Source organism: Cyanistes caeruleus, chromosome 9, assembly GCF_971803275.1.
Source record: "Cyanistes caeruleus chromosome 9, bCyaCae1.hap1.1, whole genome shotgun sequence".
Classification (NCBI taxonomy): Eukaryota; Metazoa; Chordata; class Aves; order Passeriformes; family Paridae; genus Cyanistes; species Cyanistes caeruleus.
This window is the reverse complement of record NC_141709.1, coordinates 28,243,544-28,265,219: the sequence shown is the minus strand read 5'-3', so window position 1 is coordinate 28,265,219 and position 21,676 is coordinate 28,243,544. Positions and strand designations below refer to the sequence as shown.

Sequence of the window (21,676 nt, the reverse complement as noted above, 5' to 3'; positions counted from 1 at the left end):
CTGTGCACGTCTGTTTTATTTTACCCCTTAAGAAATAAAGGTTAGATAAGCTGCCTAAATTAGGTACCCAAATTTCAGGGATGAACAGCTCCCTCAGGAATATGGCTCATGCAATTCTTTAGTGTATAATTTAGATTACAGAAATGACTATTTTATAATAAGGAAAGTGAGGTAAAAGAGGGTAAGTGGTATAAAAACCAGAACTGATGCAGTATTTGAGAAGAGCAATGCCAACACTGAACTTTCCATACTGACACAAAAGCAGGGAGAGGCTAAAGAAAGACAACTGAAAAAAATAATCTGCAGCTCCTCTTCTTGCCCTCTAGAGTTCCTGGAGTTCTTCTCTTGGGAACAGAATGACTCCAGTTTTCCTATCCAGTTTCAGATTTTCATGCAGACTTATGGTTTTCTTTAAACTTCTCTTTCCAAGGTGTGACATACCTTAGCAGATGATTTTTAGCTTCCTTTAAAGTAGGGCAGATGAACAATGGGTACTTTTAATATTGCAGTTAAAAAAAAAAATGCTAGTAGATATAGAAATTGTTCTTCAGGCTAAATTTCCTAATAAATAACTTTGGGTAACAATTATCTAGCAATAGATATTTGGTGCTTGGGCTTCAAGGGAGAAGCTGGCAGGTTGGCACCCAAGAGTGAGTTCACTTGTGTGCTGAACTGCCTCTTCCACAGCCACTGCTGATTTGTTTTTTCATTGAACAGGCAGATGAAAGATGAGGCAGTAGCCAGGCTGCTTGTGTTTTTTCCAGCCTGTGGAGGAAAGCTGTGTGCGAGAAGATGGGCTTTACTAGTCCTAGAGGCCAGTGTGGATGAATTTACCTCATCTGAAGTTACCCATCTGCTGGGCAGTGATTCTCTCCAGCCTTTTGTACAGGAAGTTCTAGGAAATGGGCACTTCCAAGACACAGGTCATCTGTCCTGCTCTATGGACCTCAGAGGAAGATAAATCATGCTCTTCTTCACTGGCTGCACACTAAGGAGGTCTCTAGCATTCACCAGGGGAGCCTTGCTCCAGCAGAAAGTCAACCTTTGGTCAGGCCAATGCCATCACGGGTTTACCGTGACCAAGGCAGATGGTCTCCAGCTGACCCTCACCTAAATGAACTGTTGCCACACTGGTGTCTCTTAACACACAGTGCAATCCTCAACATAACTCAGCATGGCTGTTCCTAAGTACAAGTAAGTACTTCAGTAAGTAGTGATTCAAGCAAGGCAAGTTTAGCACAGACCCAGACCACAGACGCACGGCCAACACTCAATGCACCCGTAACAGCTACACAAAGCAAATCCTGCAAGACTACATTGGTCTGTACATGGAAAAAGCCTAACATCCTTGGAGGCATGTAAACAACTTATCAAAAGGAAAAACAAAACAGCAAAGTTTATTTCATGAACTCTAAGCTAGATAATCTCGCTTTCATAAGAGAGGCTTTGATTCTGGACCTCCGAACAGCAAAGCCTTAAGAAAAAAAAGGGTTCTAGTACATCCAATTTATGACTGTTGGGAAAAGCAACAATCACATCAAAACAGCTGCTCTGAAAACCTATCCAGCTACAGGCCATCACCCTGCAGTTTAAGAATATTTCACTCCATTGCCTGAACACATTTATATTCTTCCAGGCTGTTTTCCTGATGTTTTATAAGGATTCCCCAATGCAACAACAAACGATCTTTCTTTTAATAGTATCACTGGATGCATTGTAACCTGCACCTAGGGACACCCTGCTCTGCTCAGATAAAACTTAATTGTTCTTCTGACATGGTACAAGGAAGGAACTTTAAACTCACATAATAAACGAAAACAGTCCTATTTTTAACATTTTCCATAGCCCCAATGTCTAAAAATGTTCCTAAAAACTTAAAAAAATGTTCCAAGCAAGCACAGATAACCAACGTAGGGCTAGTGTGCAAAAAAATATATTTACTTTTCTAAAAGATTTAAAAATATTTTAAAAGATTTTATTCTGTTGTGATAGAGGGTCCTGCTTCTGTGGGTAAGGGAAAGCCAGATATCAGTGATGCTGTGGAACATTTGACAAAGAATTGCAACTGCTGGAAACAAATGGCAAAATCCCTCCAGCATATCTGTTCTGTGTCTTTCTCCAGACTAGTTCCATAATTTTGTGCTTTCTGCCAAAGTAACAGGGCAGTATAGGTGCATACCATAAAATTCTGTGGTTTGGTAGTGGAAATTTCAGCTCGTGACCTTTGAGGTTAATGGTGCTATTTAAATTTAAGGCACAATGAAGCTATTAACCAATTACTCCCACTGACCTCACTGTTAACTGGAAGACTGTCAACACAGAAAATGAGGCCAATTATTTAGGAACTATCATCTGTTCAGGAAGCCACCCTCTTCAGCTGGTTGGGAGACTATCCCAGGCTGGAGGATCATGACATGGCTTTATCCATTCCCGCTGTTGTCACTTCTCAGTTGCCACATGGGCGCAAAGACTTTGATGCTTAGGAAACTCCTGCTAGCACAGAACATTCCTCAGCGACCTGGATGACTTGACACGCACAAAGGTTTTTTTCTCTTTCCACTGGCATCAGTCAGGCCTTAGAATGTTGAAAGCTCCAATCACCACCATCAGAGAGCCTCCCATACACAGGGCCTGTGCCCACAGCAGCAGGTATGAACACTTCCATGATAAGGACTGCAGCACTGCACATGCTGCTGACAGATACAGAATTTACTTCAATAATCAACTCTGAATTTCATCACTTGCTGTTCCATGTGGAAAGCAGAGCCAACCTCTCCTTCTGTATCATTAGGATCATAACAGTAATTTATTAAAAGAATCTGTCAAAACTAGATGCTATTGCACATTTCATAAGCTTTTAAGTAATGAATGAAGGAAAAAACCATCTCACAAATACAGTCACATCAACCATGCAAACCAAAATAAGACCAGATACTAAAAATGAATGTTGGGGAAAAAAACAACATGTAAGTGTATACACTAAAATCTTGCTCCAAATGCTTCCACAAGACCCAGATAGAAGTAATTTTAAAAACACTGCAATCAAGCTTAATGGAGGCTTTACTTGATTCATCTATTTAAGAACCCAGAAAAAAACCCCTCACAATTTCTACATAAGAGACTGCTTGTAAGATTCAGATCAAGATGAACACGCCAGATGCTCCAGTGTACCGAATTTGCTCCTCAGCATTTTCCTACCCTGCCCACAAACTCAGTCTCACCATTCTGGGAAAGGGCAACTGCTGAGCATCAGAGCTGACAGGTTAACAGGACGGAGGGAAAAAAACCACATCAGCCAATGACATTCCCATACCGCAAGAAGATCCCAAATGTGTTGTTCAACACTACAAAAAGCAACATAACCTGGCAAAATTTCAAACAGGTTTCCAGTAGAGTGACCTGCAGAGAGCAGCATGAGATTCAGGGAGTCAGGCAAGGAAGAAGAGCTGGGAGCATGGCACTGCCATGTACTCCCAGGGTTAAGTGCCCTGATGGGTCCTACCTGCGGCCTCCACCACCACCCCAGTCCAGGTGCTCCATTTAAGCTCAGGGCTGGGGCACAGAGGGCAAAACTCTGGCTTTTCAATTTCTAAATAGACCATTTTACCATTGAGAAAGTGGATGGAAAAACACAACAGGCTGCATAGGTCCAGCTCTAGCCTCCAATACTGTATCTCAGGTTGGGATTTTTGTCAGTCAGATGTTTGCAGGGTAAGATGACCAAGATACATGGACAGGCACACAAAAAGTGAGTGTCTGTCCCGCACAGAGCATCCCAGTACTACAGGTTATTTAGCTCCGTGGTTCCATGAAGCGTAGTTAGTTCTGGGTGTTAATAACCCTGATTCAGAACTGTTCAGCAATGTACCCTCATTAGCCAGACCATCTGTGTAAAGGGAACAACCTACGCTGTCACAGCACACGGAGCCTGGGGCTGACCTTAGTATCTTCCCCCACATACCAGCAGAGGACCAGAGGAGAGAAGTCTGGCATCAGTTTTGTCTTTACTGCTGCCAGAGGAAGATAGCTGGGCTGGAGAGTAAGTTTCTCACCTCTCCAGTCACTCTGCCAGCTGTGGTAAATGCAAAGTGGCAACTGCTCTTCCTCCTAAGGTCCCACTGGTGAAGTGGGAAATTTGGCTGTCCTATTATGACAGGATAAGTCCAGTTAAGGTATTACAAGACTGTGACTTATTGGGAAAGAGAGGCTTCACAGATCATGCAAAACAGTAAAACCTCCTGACACTGTTCAGTCAGTGTAAATTATCTGATGGACTGAAAAGTGCCCAGCATGACATGGAATTGCTTTCCAAATATATAGTATTTGTTGCTTCTCACTCCTTCCTCTCTATCACACATCTGCTAAGATAAGCTGCCTGGTGGACATTCCTGGAGGTTCTTCCTACCTGCACAAAGTCTGAGATCCTTGAGCTGACTCCTACAGGGGCAACCTACACAGAAAAATTGATGCAGATCAGAGGCAGTACAGAACAGTAAGGATACAGCCCAGCCCTGAGTGAACCATGCAGCAGCCATCTTTAAGCATGCTGAGGTTTAGTCCCCCCCTTTCTAGGCACATTCTTCCAGAATCTGCTTTACTGCCCAACAAATATCACGCTTCCTCCTCAGAAAACAAATAAACAAAACAATTCAGACCAAATCTGCTTAATGTCCTGCTTACTTCCAGAAATGCCATTTTTTCCTTCTCTACCAATCTCTTCATCTTTGATTCCTTCCCTGCTTTCATCTATTGTGCTGATTAACTTCCTGTGACTAGTGCCACGTCCAAGGAGAGCTGCAGAAAGCAAACCCTGTGCTATCGCGTGCTCTGCTGCTGAGAGAGCCCGAGAAGAGCTCCAGTGAGCCCAGTACAAACCACAGCATGGAGCCCCAAGTGAGAGGAATTGGAACGACTCTTCCAGCACATAATTAAAAGTTGATGTTTTCTTTAGAGCAGTGGAATTCAGCAGTGAGTACATTAACAGAAATTGTTGGTATTGTGAACACCAACAGGCATCTCAATTCAACCAAAAGTAAACTGTCTGGATTATGAGATGTTAGTAAGTGCATACAAAGTGCTTTATCTCGTCTTATCATGGTATGGCAGAAATAATCTCCCACACATTAAGGCTGCTAGCAAGATCCTTGTCCCATGGAAACAATGCTTTTCTAAGGCTTCAGCATCCAGTTTTGCTGCTGTGCAATTCCCTAAGGGATGAGATCAAATTAAGACCCTTTTTGGACATTTGATTTTGTAAAACCTGCAGTAGTTTAGCATCTTTGAAAACTCCACCTTTCTGCTATCTACTGAAGACTTGCCAGGCAGTTAGAAATCTATTAAGCAGGAAATACATGAACAACAGACAAGCAGGGCAGAGAAAGGACTTCTCTTGAAAAAACTAGGAGCATAATGAAGCAGAAGCTATTCAAAACCAGAAATACTTGAATGAGGAACAACAATTAAAACTGTTGGCAAGCGACAGACCTGGATACAGGAGTCTGTATCAGACCAGCTTTGTATCACATCAGCTTAATAGGAAAGCTTCTCTTTTGGCATACAAAGCTCCTCCAATAGAAGTTACTTATTTTAAACAATATCCATTTTTATATACCTTTGACAATTTGGGGTTCTGAATAAGCAATGAGTGACAGTTTGGCAAAAGGTGACTTTACATGGCCTACTGCAACTAAAGAAATTGGCAAGGATGTAAAAAAATCATGAATTGAGAAATTAAAACTCATTAAAAGACATTTAGAATTATGCATTTATAAGAAAAAAATACAAAAGGATATATATAGTAGATATGATTGTTGGGAAGCTCAGGAAATCCACTGTTTATATATTGGACGTAAGAAAACATTGCCATGTAGGTATTTTACAGCAAGTGACGGTACCTAACTGAAAAAGGCCTAAAAAACCAAGGGAAAACAAGCTAACAACATCAAGATGCGATGACTTCAGCTACATAAAGACTCCTTAGCTATACATTGCACGAAAATATGGAGGACAATGGTTCAAATAAAGTCAACTGTGTTGGAAATAGTGCATGAAATCCCAGAAGTGATAAAACTACTAGTCAGTGAAGAAAATGAAAGGAACCAAGTGGAAGAAATCAATCAAGAAGAAAAAGTAAGCTTTTTCTCTTATAAAGGCAGGCAAGGGGCCAGATAACATAGATGGACACGCATGCACCAAAAAAACCACAAACCAACCCACAGAAAAGTAGCTCTAAATACAGCAAGTGGTAAATTTGATAATAAAATAGGGAGCTCCAAACTAAGGAATAACAGCAAGCAGTGAGGGGTGAAAACAATTTTTCTTGTGCTGGAAAAAAAACCCACCTTCTAATGCAAATGGATGAGCTGATTAACAAAGCTTGCAGAGCCTGTTGTGAAAGATGGGTGAATGGAGAGAACCCGAGGGAGACACTAAGAGCACGTAAACCAAATCAGGGAGCAGCTGACTGCATTCAGAGGGAAGAGGCTACAGGAGCACTCAGAAACATGAAAACAAGAATATGACCTAGGCTGCATGAAGCACCAGTAAACACACTGAAGTAGAGGGCAACAGGAGGCATCTGTTCAATGTATTCTTAGACTGCAGAAGTATCAGCACTTTTACAAATACCACCATTTATTAGTAGTAGTTTTTATAACCGGGGGAAGCACCAGAAAGCTTATTTTTACTGAAGTCATACAAAACCCACAGAGAAATGACACTTGTTTTTCAGTACTAAAAACCCAACTGTTGAAAGGTGAGAACTCCCCTTAATTTATGGAAATCCCAAATCCAATCTCCCATGCATTAACTTTAAATCTTTATGGAAACAAAGGCTGCATATTTTGTCTATTGTAAGGATACTGAAGTACTTTTCTAAAATAGTTTACTATGTCAATGAAATTGCAGATGCTTCTGTGCACTTCAGGGACTTCAAACATTGCATCAATTATCTGAATAAGTAATGAAAAGACATTGTGAATAAAATGGTTCACCAAGCCTGGTTCACAAGTCAATTGCTTTCTGAATCCAGTTATATACTGGAATATTTGACATGTTATTTCTTTTTGCAAGAGGTTAAGAGTTTTCTGTGCTTCTATGCTACACTTGCTGCAGAGTTTGGAGAGGAAAAAAGCCTGACAAAATACAAAAGATTGCGAGAAGGACAACACACTTTTAGATTCTCCACTACAACCCTCTTTTCACACAAAACAAAAAGAAGGTCACTGAAAGCAGAACTTTGAAGTCCAACCAAGGCAGAAACATGAAAATCCCCAAGCAGATTGCTTATCATTACAGCCCAATCTAATACTTTAAAATTCCACCTTTGACAAACTGGACTAGGTGACGATAGAACATGAAATGTCTGTTTGTTGAGCTCTCGTTTCCAGAGAGTCTCTTTCTGGCACCTGGAAACAGAGCAAGCATAAGGCTGATTATCATTTCCATAACCCCCAAGGAAAACTATCGTGCAAGATGTTTGAGTAAGAGCGGTGCTGTTCGAAGACAGCATTCATAAACAGAACAAAGACTAAACAAAAGGCTAAACAAGTACATCATAATTAACAACTAGCACCAAACTTTTAATTAAGATATGTAAGAAAAATCAAGGAGAGCTAATTAAAAAAACACTAGCATATATACTTTCTTAGAAAAATCTGAATTGATACTGTGAAGTAAACAGACTAATTAGAAGTGACCACAATTATTTTGTCACTGTTACTGAGTTTAGTCATGATTTTTCAGCTTGCTCTTTAATCCTACACCTTGTTTGAAGTCCTCTGTTGTTTGAATGCAGGATTCTTCCATGAATTTATTCAAAAACTGAGCAAAAGTGAAGAAAGCACCACAGAGATTTAACTCTGTATGGCAGACATGTTTTGTGACACACTCTTTTCTGCTTAGAACAGTAGTATAATTCTTGCAGGGCCAGAATTATAATTATTATACACTCCCCTGATTAATCCTGAACAAATCCACAGTTACTACAAATGGATCCTGATAAAACTGCCACATCAATAATGCCACACTCCACATGTTTTTCTTTTATCCAGGCAGTTAGACCAGTATAAGATTATGATGCTGTTTCACACAGATTTTACTGTTAGAGGTACCAACTTCCCTTAGGGCCAGAAAGCAGTTACAGATAATAGGAATCTAACTGGCAATATTAAGGTTTTACTTCTCTCCTCTTATATACTACCCTTTCAAGAAAATACATCTATTCTCATTACTTCTGCCATTCTTCAAAACTGTTACTAGGCTGATTTGGACAGTAACAGTTAATGCTGATAGAAACAAGCAAAGAAAAATGCTGACACAACCTGGAGTTATTTAGGAACTTATTTGCTACACATCTATTTCCAGAAAATTAATAAAAAGTTGCTGACTCCCAGCTGTAAAAACCCCAAGTATACCTAGGCAAAATAAAATTGGGTAAAAAAGGAATTCCCACCCACAGCCCAGAATGCAAACAGCAAAGTGACTGCAAATTAACAACTTCTGCCTCTCCCCTACAGTGTTGGCACAAAACCCAATACTCCAGTGGGATACATGATAACTCTTTGTGACTACCAAACTTGGAACTGGCTTCCAGGTTATTTTTGCACCTACAGAGAAGCCAAAGTCCACTTTTTTTTTTAAATACACTTTTAAATTTAAGAGACATCCATGGTCTCCTACAATTCTGTTCTAATGTATCACTAGGCACTAATAAGGTAACCTTTAAACTATTCTGGAAGAATTGGCTGCCCACAACAGCACCTTTCCCATTCCACTTTTAAAGTTCCAGACAATTGCTGTCCTGCCTGTAGCTTTTTGACTTACAGATGTAGGGTGTCACCTTTTCCCCCTTTCACAAAACCAGTAAATGTGTAAAGCAGTTTTCTCTTAACTAGTAACACAGTACACATCTTCCTTGAAAGTCATTAATTTTAAACTTGTAAATTCCAGGTGTTTCCTCCATATTGAGACAAAAATAACAAGCCCTTCCTCCATATGGCTAAAAAAATTAACTGTGTTTCAAAACTCATTTAAAATTCAGATAAAAATACACATGCCTGTGCCAGGTAACTCACCAGCAGTGCTGAAATTGAATGAAATCTCCATTTCCTCAGACTATTTCCAAGCTTCTCCACTGCCAAAGCAAGACAAGCACTTTCTCCCTAGTCTACATTTTTCTGTTCAATAGGTGGAATAAAGTAAAAGGCTTATTTCTGTGCAAAGGCTTCTTCCTCTGCATAGCAATAAGCCTCACACTGTAATTGATTTTTTTTAAGTGTCATTTAAATTATTTTGGTATGATTTATCTTTCCTTACTTTTTCCTAAAACATCTCAGAATATTAACAAGGAAATAAATGTAGTAATACTCTAACATCTTCAAACATTACCTAATTTAAAAATCTAATTTACTTTCCATCATTTAGGCTTCCTTACTATTTCAGATGTCACTCAGTGTGGATAGTAAAATTAGACTATCAATTTCATTTTTGCTTTGAGTGTGTTGCAGGCTCTGCTTTTCAACCACTAGAACTTTCTTGTTTAAGGTTTCCAATACTGTTCTAGAATTTCTGAATTAAAAAACAGGGGGAACTATTGCCTTGTTTTTATTATGAGAATTCTCAATTGCTCTCCCTGGCCCTTCTTACAAGAAAAGGCCGAGTGCTGGCACAAAACCAAATCTCCAATATACCTGTTAAATAATATTTAGTGATCCTCTATTAATACAAGGAGATAATAAAAGTCTTAAAATAGCACTGAGGGTGGCACTGGATAAAACAACCTTCCAATGACACCAGTGGGAGACCTACTTAAGAACCAATAAACAAATTGAGCAAGTGATGCAATATGAGCTGTCCTGCTCTTGCTTTGGTGAAATTTAAGAGATGATTTATCACAGTAGGCAGCCTTACTGCCAGCAGCCTCCACAACCAGTGAGTCTTACTCAAGGCGTGCCACCGCACTGAACAAGAACTCAAAGAAATTATTTAAGGAAATCTATATTCTTTAACACAAATGCTCATTGATAGAGTTTGCTTTAGGATTTTTTTTTTTTTCATGTATGGCGTAATAAATGAACAGAAGTTTAAACTCTATCCATGCCAACCTTTTAACATCTGGGAATACTTCATATACCATCAGCCTGCTGCAGGAAAAAATGCTATCAGCACAAAACCAGCACTAACTTCCAGAGTAGCTATTAGGCAATTAAAACTACACAGTCATGGGTAATGCCTTTAATTAAAAACACCTTAATTGTACTCATCGCAGTAAACGGGACTGAGCCTGGAACTCGCATACGTGTCACAGAGTAACCCAGGTAGAGAAACAAGGCGAAGCCGTGGAATAGGAGCAGGCACAGACACACCGGGAGGAGCCGCCCCCAGCCCCGCCAGGAGCCCCTGGAAGGGCCCGGGCCCCCACCCCGCTGGATCCCCCTGGTCCCGCACCCCACAAGTCCCCTATGGGCAAATGTTCCTTCTAAAACCTCTAATTTCGGAAACACAGCACAAAATTACTTTTTAGTTGGTTTTTTTTTTTTTAAAAAAAGCGGAATGAACGCAAGCGGCATCACCCAAACCGCCCCAAGCGCGGCCCCGCTCCCGGCGGCACTCGACGCCCCGGGGGCGGACTCACCGCCTGAAGCGGGGTGAAAGGAGAGGTTTAACCTGCGCTCCCCGGGAGCGCTCGCCGACGGGAAAAGGCGGAAAGGCCCCATTGCCCCATCCCCACCGCTCCCGGCCCCGGGGCTCCGCTCACCGCGCTCCGGCCGCGCATCTTCCGCTGCCGCGGGCTGACACCAGCGGGGCGCGCGGCCGCACGTGGCGATGGCGTCTACGGGGTCTCCCGCGCAGGCGGGCGGGGCGCTACGCAGCGGCGTGAGGCAGCGGGGCCGCCGCCATGTTCCGCCGGCAACGCTCGAGTGACCGCGGCGGCCGGGGCGGGGAGGGCTCTTATGGCTCACGGAACCGGCAGCAGCTGTGCGGGATGCGGGGGAAAGCCCTGGCCGCGGAGAGGGCGCACGTGTGGGGCGCGGGGGTGCCGGGAGGGAAGAGCCGGAGCCGGGGTAGCGCAGCCAGGAGGGTCCGCACAACTCCGCTCCCTCCCAGGTGGCTCCCGGTGTGGGAATGGAAATGAATGAAGTGTGGCGGGCAAGGTGAGGTTTGTGCTGAGCTCCGCCACGCAGGTGCTTCCCCCTCTCTCTGACTGCGTCCGTGACCCTGCGCCGTGAAGATGTATGAGGGAAGAATTTTGAGTAGGTTAAAAAGCCTCTTTTTCAATCGCCGCTCAAGGAAAGGATAAGATGATGTGACACAAATGTATGATCGTGTGCCACAAATAGAACATTGTGGGAAGCTTTTCCTCAGACATAAGCTTTGTCCTATATTTTTTCAAACAGTTTATTTTCTTGCTGTGTAGGTCATTCTTAACATTAGGCTAAATTTAGATGAAGATGCACCAGCAGCGAAGACAGACTGTCTGAGGAAGCTGAATTAGACCCACAGCCTCAGCTGTGGCCTGGTCAGGAACCTGGGTGTGAAATTATTTACGTTTTCACATGTTTCAGGTAGCCTGGTTAAAAGTAACAGAATCTCAGATATTTAAATAAAATGCCTGGAGTCTAAAATAATTAGAAGCTTCTAGCTTTCCTGGTTTACTTCAGTGCTGTAAGCCATATATACAACTAGCATTGATTTCAAGAGGATTTCTACCACAAAGTGAGGAAAGACTGAACATCTTGGGCCTTTTGAAGATCTGTACCTGAAACTTCAAAACAGGGTCCAGTCTCCACTTCCAGTAAGAACGGCAGAATCTTTACTTGTTTATGCACTTTGATTTTTCAGTTCTTTGTGTATAAATTTAGCTGTGGGTGGAGTATTCTGAGCCAGATTCCTCCCTATATGTTATACATACAGGATTACAGAAAGACAGACATGATTCTGTGTTAGATTGACAAGGAATTGCATTTCCCAGCAAATGCTGGATCAGAGCCATCTGTTTCAGAAATTAGCATAGCAGCAATTTGTTTGTTTGGCTTCATCTGTCTATTAGTTTGGTCCAAATCCTCCTGTTTTAGAGACATGCTATCACATAGGGAAAGGATCTGTGATACACTCTGTGCAGGCAACCCCTAAAATACATGAATTATTCTAAACAGAGGAGATATGAAATGTCATTGTCAGAAATCTAGACAAAGCTAAAGTAAGATTATTTGTCTTCCTGTAAACAAGTTTGACTTTTTCACAGCACTTTTATATTAAATCATCTGCCCCTAACCAGTGTCCTGGTCTCAGAATGCTTCTCTCCTACCCAAAGTAGTGTTGCTGTACTTTAAGGTGCGCTGGATATTTTCCATGTGTTTATTGTGACAGAATGATGGAAAATCCTTCCTGCCTTACAGCCTCTACAACTTTTGAAGAGGTATTTGTATTCTTAAAAACTGTGAAGTCTAGCTGCAAACAACAGTCAGGAAAAGGGCATCAATCCATTAAATGATAAGGTATCACCACATTAGACAACAGCTTTTCTAAAAGTGTTTCACTTTGAGCTCTGTATACCCAAGAAAATGACATCTCTTATACAGCTTTTTTATTTGTGGCATACCCAGGCTGCACTATTCAGGATTTCAGTTATTTGCCTAGATTTTTTTAGGTCTCAGAAAAAAAAAATAAAAATTACTACTTAATACTCCAAAAACATGCATCTACGATTTTATAGCTCCTACTGGATCTGGTTACAGTGCAAATATTTCTAGACAGGTGTGGAGAAAGGTCTACACTTTTGTACAACTAGTGATCATTATGTGGCATTGGCTTGATGATGCAAGTTTCAATTCAAATATTCCTATCAACTCTTTAAAAATGTAACCAAAAATAGTCATAGTCAAAAGTCATTTACCCTTGAGAAGCATAAAGACCAATGTAGTTATTAGGAAAAGAGAATCCTAGGTAGATCTGCTCAAATAAGAAGTAATTGTGAATGTTTCTTATACCTCAGTACTTCTAATGCATGATTTAAAAGCTACACAAAGTAAAAGATATAGCTCATTTTCTTGTTACTTCATTTCTTAGTTACATGGCAAAACCACCAACAAAAACACCTTCTAAAATAAGAACTTACGTTTCTCCTTCAGAAAAATGAGTCGTGTGTTGTAGGCAGTGAAAGTGAGGTGAAGTCTCAGCTCAGAGGATGTGAGTGCTCATTCTACACCTGCGCTAGAGATCACCTGTGTTGCTGTCTCTACCTGAGCACCTTGCTCATCATTCTCCTCCCACCGCCCGCCCCGTTTCTTTGTCTCCTCGGAGCCACCAACAATGGGATCTGCTGGAGTTTGGAAACCTGGGCTGAATGGAGGGGGCGGGAGCTGCAAACGAGAAGCGCTCACCCAGGTCACTGCTAAAATCGTAACACCCAAGGCAGAGCTGTGCTCGCATCACCTGGTGATGAAACCGCAGCAGCAGCCGAAGTCAGACGGTGACAACATCTGGTGGCTTCTCTGTGCTGTCACAGGAGGGCAAGGAAATTGCCCGTTCAGGAGATGCCTTTTGAATCGATACACACCACGGTGTTTAGGACAAATAGCAAATGTCAGAAGTAAATAGTTCTGTATTTTAAGCAATGGAAAGAGAGTGTAAGTGCTTTTCCAGAGTAAGTGTAGAAAGCCATTACAAAGCTTATCTTTGCAACTGACCTATAAAAGCTATAAACACATCAAAGGCTTTGAGGACATCAGATACAAACTTTAATTCTTCCCACAGTCAAAACTCCCATGGAAGTCAATGTCCCAGGATCACGACTCCGAGTATGTTCAGTAATGCTAATGGAACTCAGACTTCCATGGGCAGCTTCATTCACAGCTGTAATTTAATTCAGTTTGCAATTTATTAAGTAGTGATTTCTTGTAACGATTTTTCCTCCAAATCGCTGGATATAAGGGAACACAATTTTTTAGAATATAATTTCTTGGAGGTTTTATTATTACAGAATAAAAAACTTAAAAATGTAGCTGAAATACTTTTTCTTAAAGACAAAAGCTTTTTGTTTACATTTAACAGGTTAAGAGGTTATATTTGTGTCACAGCTGAAGGCAGGCAAAATTTCTGCCTTGTAAAGAGTCTAGATTTTCAATCTCAGATTTTAACAGTAAACAGTTTTTCTTATATTTTTGTCCATCTCTAACCATAACACATTTACTCAGTCATAGCACCATGAATTTTACTAACTGTGTCTTTTTGATTTTTTAAAATGCTATGCAAAGATGTCCTTTACTGTAAATACTTAACGAGTTAACCTGATATCATAAGCTACCAAATACAGAGGGGATGAAAATGCCAGTGGATCCCTCTGAATGTTTTAGCCTTAAGGCTCCTGCAGGTTTTACTCGGATTCACAATAGTAGGAGTGGGAAGGAAGAGATAAATAAAACATTTGTTTCAGAAAGTAGGTGACTTTGACAGAACACTGATGTAAACCATGAAGCCTCACAGATCAGAGGAATATTGTTAAGAAGGGAGGCTGGTGAAGAACACTCAACACCAGCCCCCGAGTGGTGCTGATCAGAACAGTTCTGCTTTGCTTTTAAGTATTATTGCACCTTCTCTGCTATTCTGTAAAGAATTCAGTTGGTGACTCCCACTGATGTATCACAGTCACTCAAAGATGTTTTTACACCGCTCATTGGATATTTTGGTAAAGGTCTAATCTCATTTGGATTTATTACGATTTATCTCGGATTAAGCATTTATCTGCTAAGGATTATGACCCATACTATGAGGTACTGATGAACCATCAGAGTTCAGGGACATCTAAGCACATTAGAATGAATCAGCAATATTATTTTTTGATGCAGTCTTCACACATTATCTTTTTTCAATCAACTTTGCGACATTCATACAGATAAGTATCTAATTTTCCTTTAATACAGGCAGTAACCTGGAAAGCTCTTAACATCCAGTAAGAGCAAAGCTGCATTTAATTAGGAGCAGCTTAAAAGATCAGGCCTCAGAGCCACATGACTTCATATTCACTCTGCCTTCAACTGTCAGTATAACTATTGATTTTTTTATACCAATTTAAATATTTTTTCTTAGTTTTGAAATGTATTTTGGTGAGTCTTCCACTGCTATCACAGCTTTCTACTTTTTTCTAATTTGCATAGCCAGGAGTGAAAAAAAGAACAAGGATAAAGAAGACTATACTGTTTATATCTTTCTGGACTTTTAAGATATTTTTTTCTGTTTGAAAATGCTTAAACTGCTTCCTCTATTGACATACACAGTACTGCACCTAAGGAAAAGTGTTGGATTTCTCATGGGTTTAAAAGAAATTCATCTTTGGCTTCAGTTTGTGGCAAAGCCACCGATGTGTGCTATAGTTGCCCCAAAAAGGCTTCTGGCTATTTTAATGCTTAATCATTTTGTATATATATAATATCTTAGAAATTGCATTTTATGTTGTTTTAATTGCACAAATTTGGAGAATTCTAGTTGTCACTTTAAATGTGTATGTTTGGAAGTTTTCCTTACAATTCAGATTTTTTTCTTTATGATGATACACACAAAGAAGGTTTAAATACTTTCTGGCAGTGTTTTATAATGCTGGAAATAAGACCTTGGATACGAAACTGCACAACTTAATGTGTTTAACCACTCTTACTAAAGGAATTAGGGAGAAAATATATGGTTCATTTCCAGTATACATTTCTTACTGTTTGCTAAATAGTGTCACATTTAGAATGTGCAATCCTGTGACAAATGACTACATTGCAGTGTTATTGTTCATTTTGAAGATTGCCTGCAATGTCTGATTTGCTAAGCAGGGAGTTTGCAGTACAAATGTAGCTGTGAAGAGATGAAACCTCTGAAAGGTTGTAAGGGGACACCAGTTTCAGTGTGTTCGACTTCACTACGTGGAGTAATGTAATTAAATTCTGGGTTTCACAAGAACAGTGCAAAACTCACATTTCTTTAGAGTGTTGGGATATAGAATTTACCCGTTTAGCAATTTGCATCACAGTTTCTTATCCAATTAACGTTCCGAGCTATGGACACAGTGATGCGTGTGAAACCTTAGCTCTCATTTCAGTTAAAGAAGGAAAAGATTCAGCTGATGAAAAATTAAATTAAACAAAAGAGAAATGGATGACCACAGAAAATAATTGATCTGCCATAACTAAAAGCATTGATGAATAAGCTGTAAAGAGACATAATCAAAGATGAAATTATTTTTTAGTACCTTTTCTGAAAAACATCGAATAGAAAATCATCTGGATTCAGAAGAGGAAGGTTCTTTACCAGCTTTCGTGTGAGTACATGTGCAAGGAGAGAAAAATAGTGAGTGAAGGGTATTTTCTGCTAATGGGATACATTAACGTTGCCATGGAATTTAGGATCAGCATGCACAGGGTATTGATCTTAAACCTGCTTCTGAGCTACAAGGATGAGGAGGACATGTTAATTTACTTACTTTTGACATCAGCCCAGAACTACACATGTATAGGGAAAACCTAAGGATAGGATGGATGGCAAAGGTGGACTTTGAAAAGCCTCTTTCTCAGAATCATAGAATCATTCAGCTGGAATGGACTTCAGGAGGTCTTCTAGTGCAAACTCCTGCTCAAATCAGGGTCAACACTGAAATCACATCAGTTTGTTGAGGATATGGTGCAACGATGTTTTGAAAACCTCCAAGGATGGAGATTCCCCAACCTTTCTGGGCAACCTGTTTCAGTGCTTACATATCCTAAAAAAATAAAAAGGGATCAATAATTTGTGCTCTGTGTTCTCCTCCAGGACACTGAGAGCTATTCTGTGGCTTAGGTCTAAGGGGAGATTCCCAAGGAATGCTGCTGGTAAACAGCTGCCAGGGGGAGTAGGACTCGTTAGCCCCTTGGGCCTGGCAGGAGATTTTCACCCCTGTTGCAGTGTGCCCATCCACACTGTAACATTCCAGCTTGGATACCAGTGAGCTGTGGAGACCATGCTGAAAGCCCTGCTGAAGGCGAGGTGGGCAATATGTACGGCTCTGCCTTAGAGATCTGCATATCTTCCAGGGCATCACAGAAGGTCATTAGGCTTGGTCAGGTGATGCAAACCTTGGAAAATCCATGCTGGATACTACTTCTAATCACCTTTCTTCAGGAATGTCTCCTGCAGACTTGCACCATTATTGTTCCAGAGGACAAGCAGTAGTTCCGTGGGTCATCACTCTTGTGTTTCTTTAGCATGATGGGCTTTTGGATAGACTTAGGTGTGAAACCAGTCTGTAACTTCACAGTTAAAAGATTTGACATAGTCCACAGTGATACCCCCCTTACAAACTGGGACTAAAAAGTCTGTAAACAATTATTGATCTCCACATGCTACTGGGGAAATTTTCCAAGATCAGTGACAGCTGGGAAATCACTGGCATTTTAAAATTATATATCAGTGATTCACTTTTTTGGCATTTACAATATTGCATTATGGCAGTGAACATGCTAGATGTGTATTTAAAAAACCAAAGTGCTTTTAGCATTTTAGTATTTTTTGTTTGAACCGTATTACAGATGAAAATTCCTTGATACAATTCAAAATAATGTGTTTGTTTATTAAAGACATATATGCATTAGAAAGAAGTTAGAATGATGAAAATGCTTGTTTGCATGAAAATAATTCTGCTTTCTCAACAACAGCATCTCCTGAATTTCTTTGATTCATACCTGATTACTTTAATGACTAAACTAGGTTTTAACTCCCGTTAACACTGCAGAGAGCTCTAGAAATGTAAAATGCATTTTGCCCTCCTAAGTCATTGCTGACACAGTCCTCAGTTACATTTTATTATGGAATTATTTGCAAGAGAGAGGTTTGGTTTCGAGTTATTGTCCTGTATAAGATTGCCAAAGCCTCTGGTCAGTCACTGAGCTGTCATAATTTGGGAGGAGGAGCTGGGTGCTTGCCCACAAAAGGGCACAGGTACATGAAAGGAAAATGTTTCTAATATATTAGGTAATGCTAAAATCGCCTCTTTGCTGGAGAATAAAAACCATGTGGTGATCCCAATCTTGTTCTGTGCTGCTGGGCAGGAAGGACTTCAAATTAACACAGTGATTCCTCTGGCTGATGAGGGATCTGCTCTGACGCATTCTGAAGGATGTTGCATATTCCTTGGCTGGGAAAATGATGTTTTCCTTGTACTGGTCGAGGATAGAAAAGAAGGGGAAATGGTGGGAGTGGTGACTCGGGTGATCTTTAGAGGAAAAAAATAATGCAAATAGGAATTGAAGATGAGCTCTGTATACTTCCAGGTTTGAAAAATAAGTCACAGAGTTTGTAGTCCACTGTCTTGGGTTTCTGCACTGCAGAAATACATTTTAATATAGATTTAAAAATTGGCTAATGAGATTATCTGACTAATGTTTTAATGTAAAAGGTATGACACATAAAAAGACAATCTGAATTGGGAGAGAAAAACAAACATAACAAATAATAAGCTGATTTGAGCTAAGAACTTTGAACAGAGACTAAATTGTTCAAGATGTAACTGATTTTATTTTAATTCCATGACAGCGTAATTTCATTCACTGTCTATCTTAAGTCCTGTAAATGTTTGTATTTTACCTTCTCAGAGTCTCTTAGGGAATGGTTTGTGATTAGGAGTACAGAGACTATTTCAAATGCCTCTTAAAATATGTGGTATTGCAAACAACGGATATAAAATGAGATTCACACACATAGCTTTGCTGGTGGCCAAGAACTGCGTTGCAATATGCCGGAAATCCAAACATCCTCCTACTCCCAGAGCCTTGCTGACAGATCTACAACAACTTCTTTTTCTTGAAAAAGCTACTTACAGAATCAGAATAAGAAAGAGAGAAGCCTGCTTATTCTGAGAAACTAATGTAATACATAAAATGGGAGGTTAAAGATTCCTCATCAATATGAAAATCACATTTCCTTTTGAAAATTTTACAGTTTCAAGTAACATCTAGACTATCTAAAACCCTCACAAAAACCAGAGAGAGTAATATCATGTCATCTCTGAAAAAGCAACAACAGCAAACCCTTAGGATTAGTGTCATTGTTGTCTTGTGTCGCCTTTTAGACCTACAAATAATTGGGCTTCTGCCTTAGTACATGGGTGTGTATCAATGGAACTCAATGGAACAGAAATAGAACCTCAGCTCAGCAGATCCTCCTTTCTTGAAAAAACATTTAAAGAGGCAAACACAAGGGAATAGGAAAACAAGTAACTTTTCCAGGGATGTGTATTTTAAACAGAGCGTATTTTGCAAGAAAGGCTGTTGTTAGATGCTACATATTTTAATTAGCTGTTCAGAGAATCAGGTTGACAATGTCCTTTAATTAGTAGACATTGACTTACTCCACGTGCATTATGGCACAGTGAATCTTATTAAGATAAATGTTTCTCTCTGAAGAGATGAAAAAAAATCCACTATCATTTGTTTACTTACCAGATTGCTCACCATCAATACGGCTGCTATTTAAAATGATGAATTTTAGTCACATATTTAATTAGCTAATAGCTGATCTCACTGTAGGGTCTTGATCCTCCTTGCATGTGTTCTTTCATCCTGAAAAAGTCTTTGGTTATATATTGTTTTTGAAGTTTTCGTTTGAAATTGTCCTTGCTACTTTCAAACCTAAAATGCAATAAATTAAATTATTAAAAGTAAAAATTCTTGTGAAAACATTTAAGGTTTTGAGTATAGTTTTATATCTACTGTCCATTTTAATATATTGCTAAAGATTATGAACTTAAAAAACACATTACAAGTTTTTAATGTTAGGTTTTCCACTTGCTACAGGTATTTAGTTTGTGAAAAAAATGATGTGCACTTTAAAAGGCTGTAAACTAACTTAAGATATCAGTGCATTTGTCTGTCACTGCTCAGCCTGCAGCCTTCTCACAGAATTCACATTATTTGAGGGCCACAGTTGGAAAGTGTAGCAAATGCACTGTAGCCTATACTGTGTCATGATAACTATTAAAAAAAAGCCTTAATGGTGTTCACATAAAAGACAAAACACTCCTGTGGGTGTCACTGGTTTGGAAGAGGGCTCTTCATGGGAGATTCGCTATTTCAGTTATTCATCATATGTGACAATGTATGGTGCTTCTTAATCCCACAGATTATGTTAGTGCCTGGAATGGCATTCAAGGGAAAACATCCCTCTCTCTTCACAGAAGATGACATTCTGAGTCACATGGACTGGGAGTCATGCAAGGAGTTGAGAGCTGCCCTCGATGATACTTATGGTACCTTCCAACTTGAGATGTTCTGTGGTTCTGTATGACTGCCCTCTAAACCTCTCGTTTTCCTTCCCATTTGCAGCATTAGGTCATTCCAACAGTACAGGGAAGATAAGCAAGAAGTTAATAAATCAGAATTGTCGTTATGGAGGCTGTCTTTGAAGGGATTGCAATGGCAGGTATTGTGCTGCCAAGGAGAAAGGATGCTGGAGATGCTGGAGATGGTCCAGGCTTGCCTGTAAATAAACTGGAGGCAGCCTGGGGTGGGGTATGAGGTAAAGCCAGGCTGCACCCATTGCAGAAGATCTAAAGAAGTTCTGCAGTATGGGTTTGCAATATGAATTTGTAGCTAATGGACGTGTACTTGCCATGGAATTTGTATTAGTTCAAACTATATATATATATATTTTGAAATTTTGAAATTTGAAATATATATATTTTGAAATAATACATGGTCAATGATGTGAGTTTCTAGAGGAATTGTTATGGGCTGGATGGCTCAAAATCAAGAGAATTTGTTTACTGAAACCAAAAGGCTTAAGGGTGCCTAGAGCCTGGTGGTGGTGGGTCACGTAAGACACCACCAGACAGGGTGGGATATCCATCAGGCTTGTTTTGCCACTGCCAGTTTCCTCACAAGCACTGAACAGCAATCAAGCTTCAATCTCTGTAAAAAACTAGCTATATTACTTCAAGACAAAGTATTCTCTGACCTCTGGAGCATGTCATTACAAAAGAAGGGCCTAATTGACTTCTTGGATGTGCAATTATTTGTTCTCACAGTTGTCCCATAACAGCATGGATTATAAAGCTTACATCTTAGGCAGGGAGGCGAAACTCAGTTACCTTAGTCCTGCTGTTTAATTAGTGTTTACAACTGGACATTGTGTATATCCCAATAAATGTTGCCTGAGTGAAGACTTCCTCTTAACCAATTATACCAGATGCTTTTCTGTGCAAGTCCTAATTAAATAGCATCTATTTGTATGTTTCCTTTAGTCCTGCCTCTTGTGTGGATGTCTGTCAGAGTGCCATACCACTCTGGGACACTTCACCCACATTTCTGTCAGTTTCTGGTTCACTGGCTGGCTGCAGCTGCTCCCCTTAAAAGCTCTTGCTTCCTGTATGGGAGGAAGGTTCTGATGGGCAAGGCTGGGATTTGGGAATCCAAATCAGTTTCTTGTGCATTAGCAGAATCCTTAAGTGATTGCTAAGTCACACATGACCCCATCAGGATGGTGTAACTTCAAGTGGCTGATGGGGTCACTGATGTAGTGTCCAACCCTGCAGCCTCCAGCACAGAATTTTAAGCAAAGCTGGAATTTACTTGGAAGCCCTCCTCTACAGACATTGTCAAGGTGCAGATACTGTGCCTGGCTTGTGAGCAGCTCTGCTTCTCATTACAGTTTTGGCACAGTTTCAGGA

General features: G+C 40.2%; 1 protein-coding gene and 1 long non-coding RNA gene across 13 annotated transcripts in view; one reads left to right on the top strand and one right to left on the bottom strand.

The window, feature by feature from the left end:
- The window catches only part of ELAVL4 (ELAV like RNA binding protein 4), a 97,297-nt gene that overhangs the window by 66,995 nt on the left and 8,626 nt on the right, over positions 1–21,676 (bottom strand). For 3 of the 12 annotated variants that reach the window (XM_086842554.1, XM_086842561.1, XM_086842564.1), the window contains exons 1-2: positions 10,757–10,811; positions 4,406–4,450 (exon numbers count right to left, since the gene is read on the bottom strand). The exons of 4 other annotated variants lie outside the window; for them this stretch is intronic. In XM_086842554.1, coding sequence (XP_086698680.1) covers positions 4,406–4,450; positions 10,757–10,774 — 63 coding nt within the window. In that variant the 5' untranslated portion in view covers positions 10,775–10,811. Of the gene's footprint in view, positions 1–4,405; positions 4,451–10,756; positions 11,208–13,117; positions 13,231–21,676 lie in introns of those variants that run through there. 5 more of the 12 variants (XM_086842556.1, XM_086842570.1, XM_086842568.1 and 2 more) reach the window with 4 other exon arrangements.
- Positions 10,870–19,690, top strand: LOC147651736 (uncharacterized). The gene is made up of 2 exons (XR_015273957.1): positions 10,870–11,794; positions 13,131–19,690. It is a non-coding gene; the product is annotated as an uncharacterized LOC147651736 (long non-coding RNA).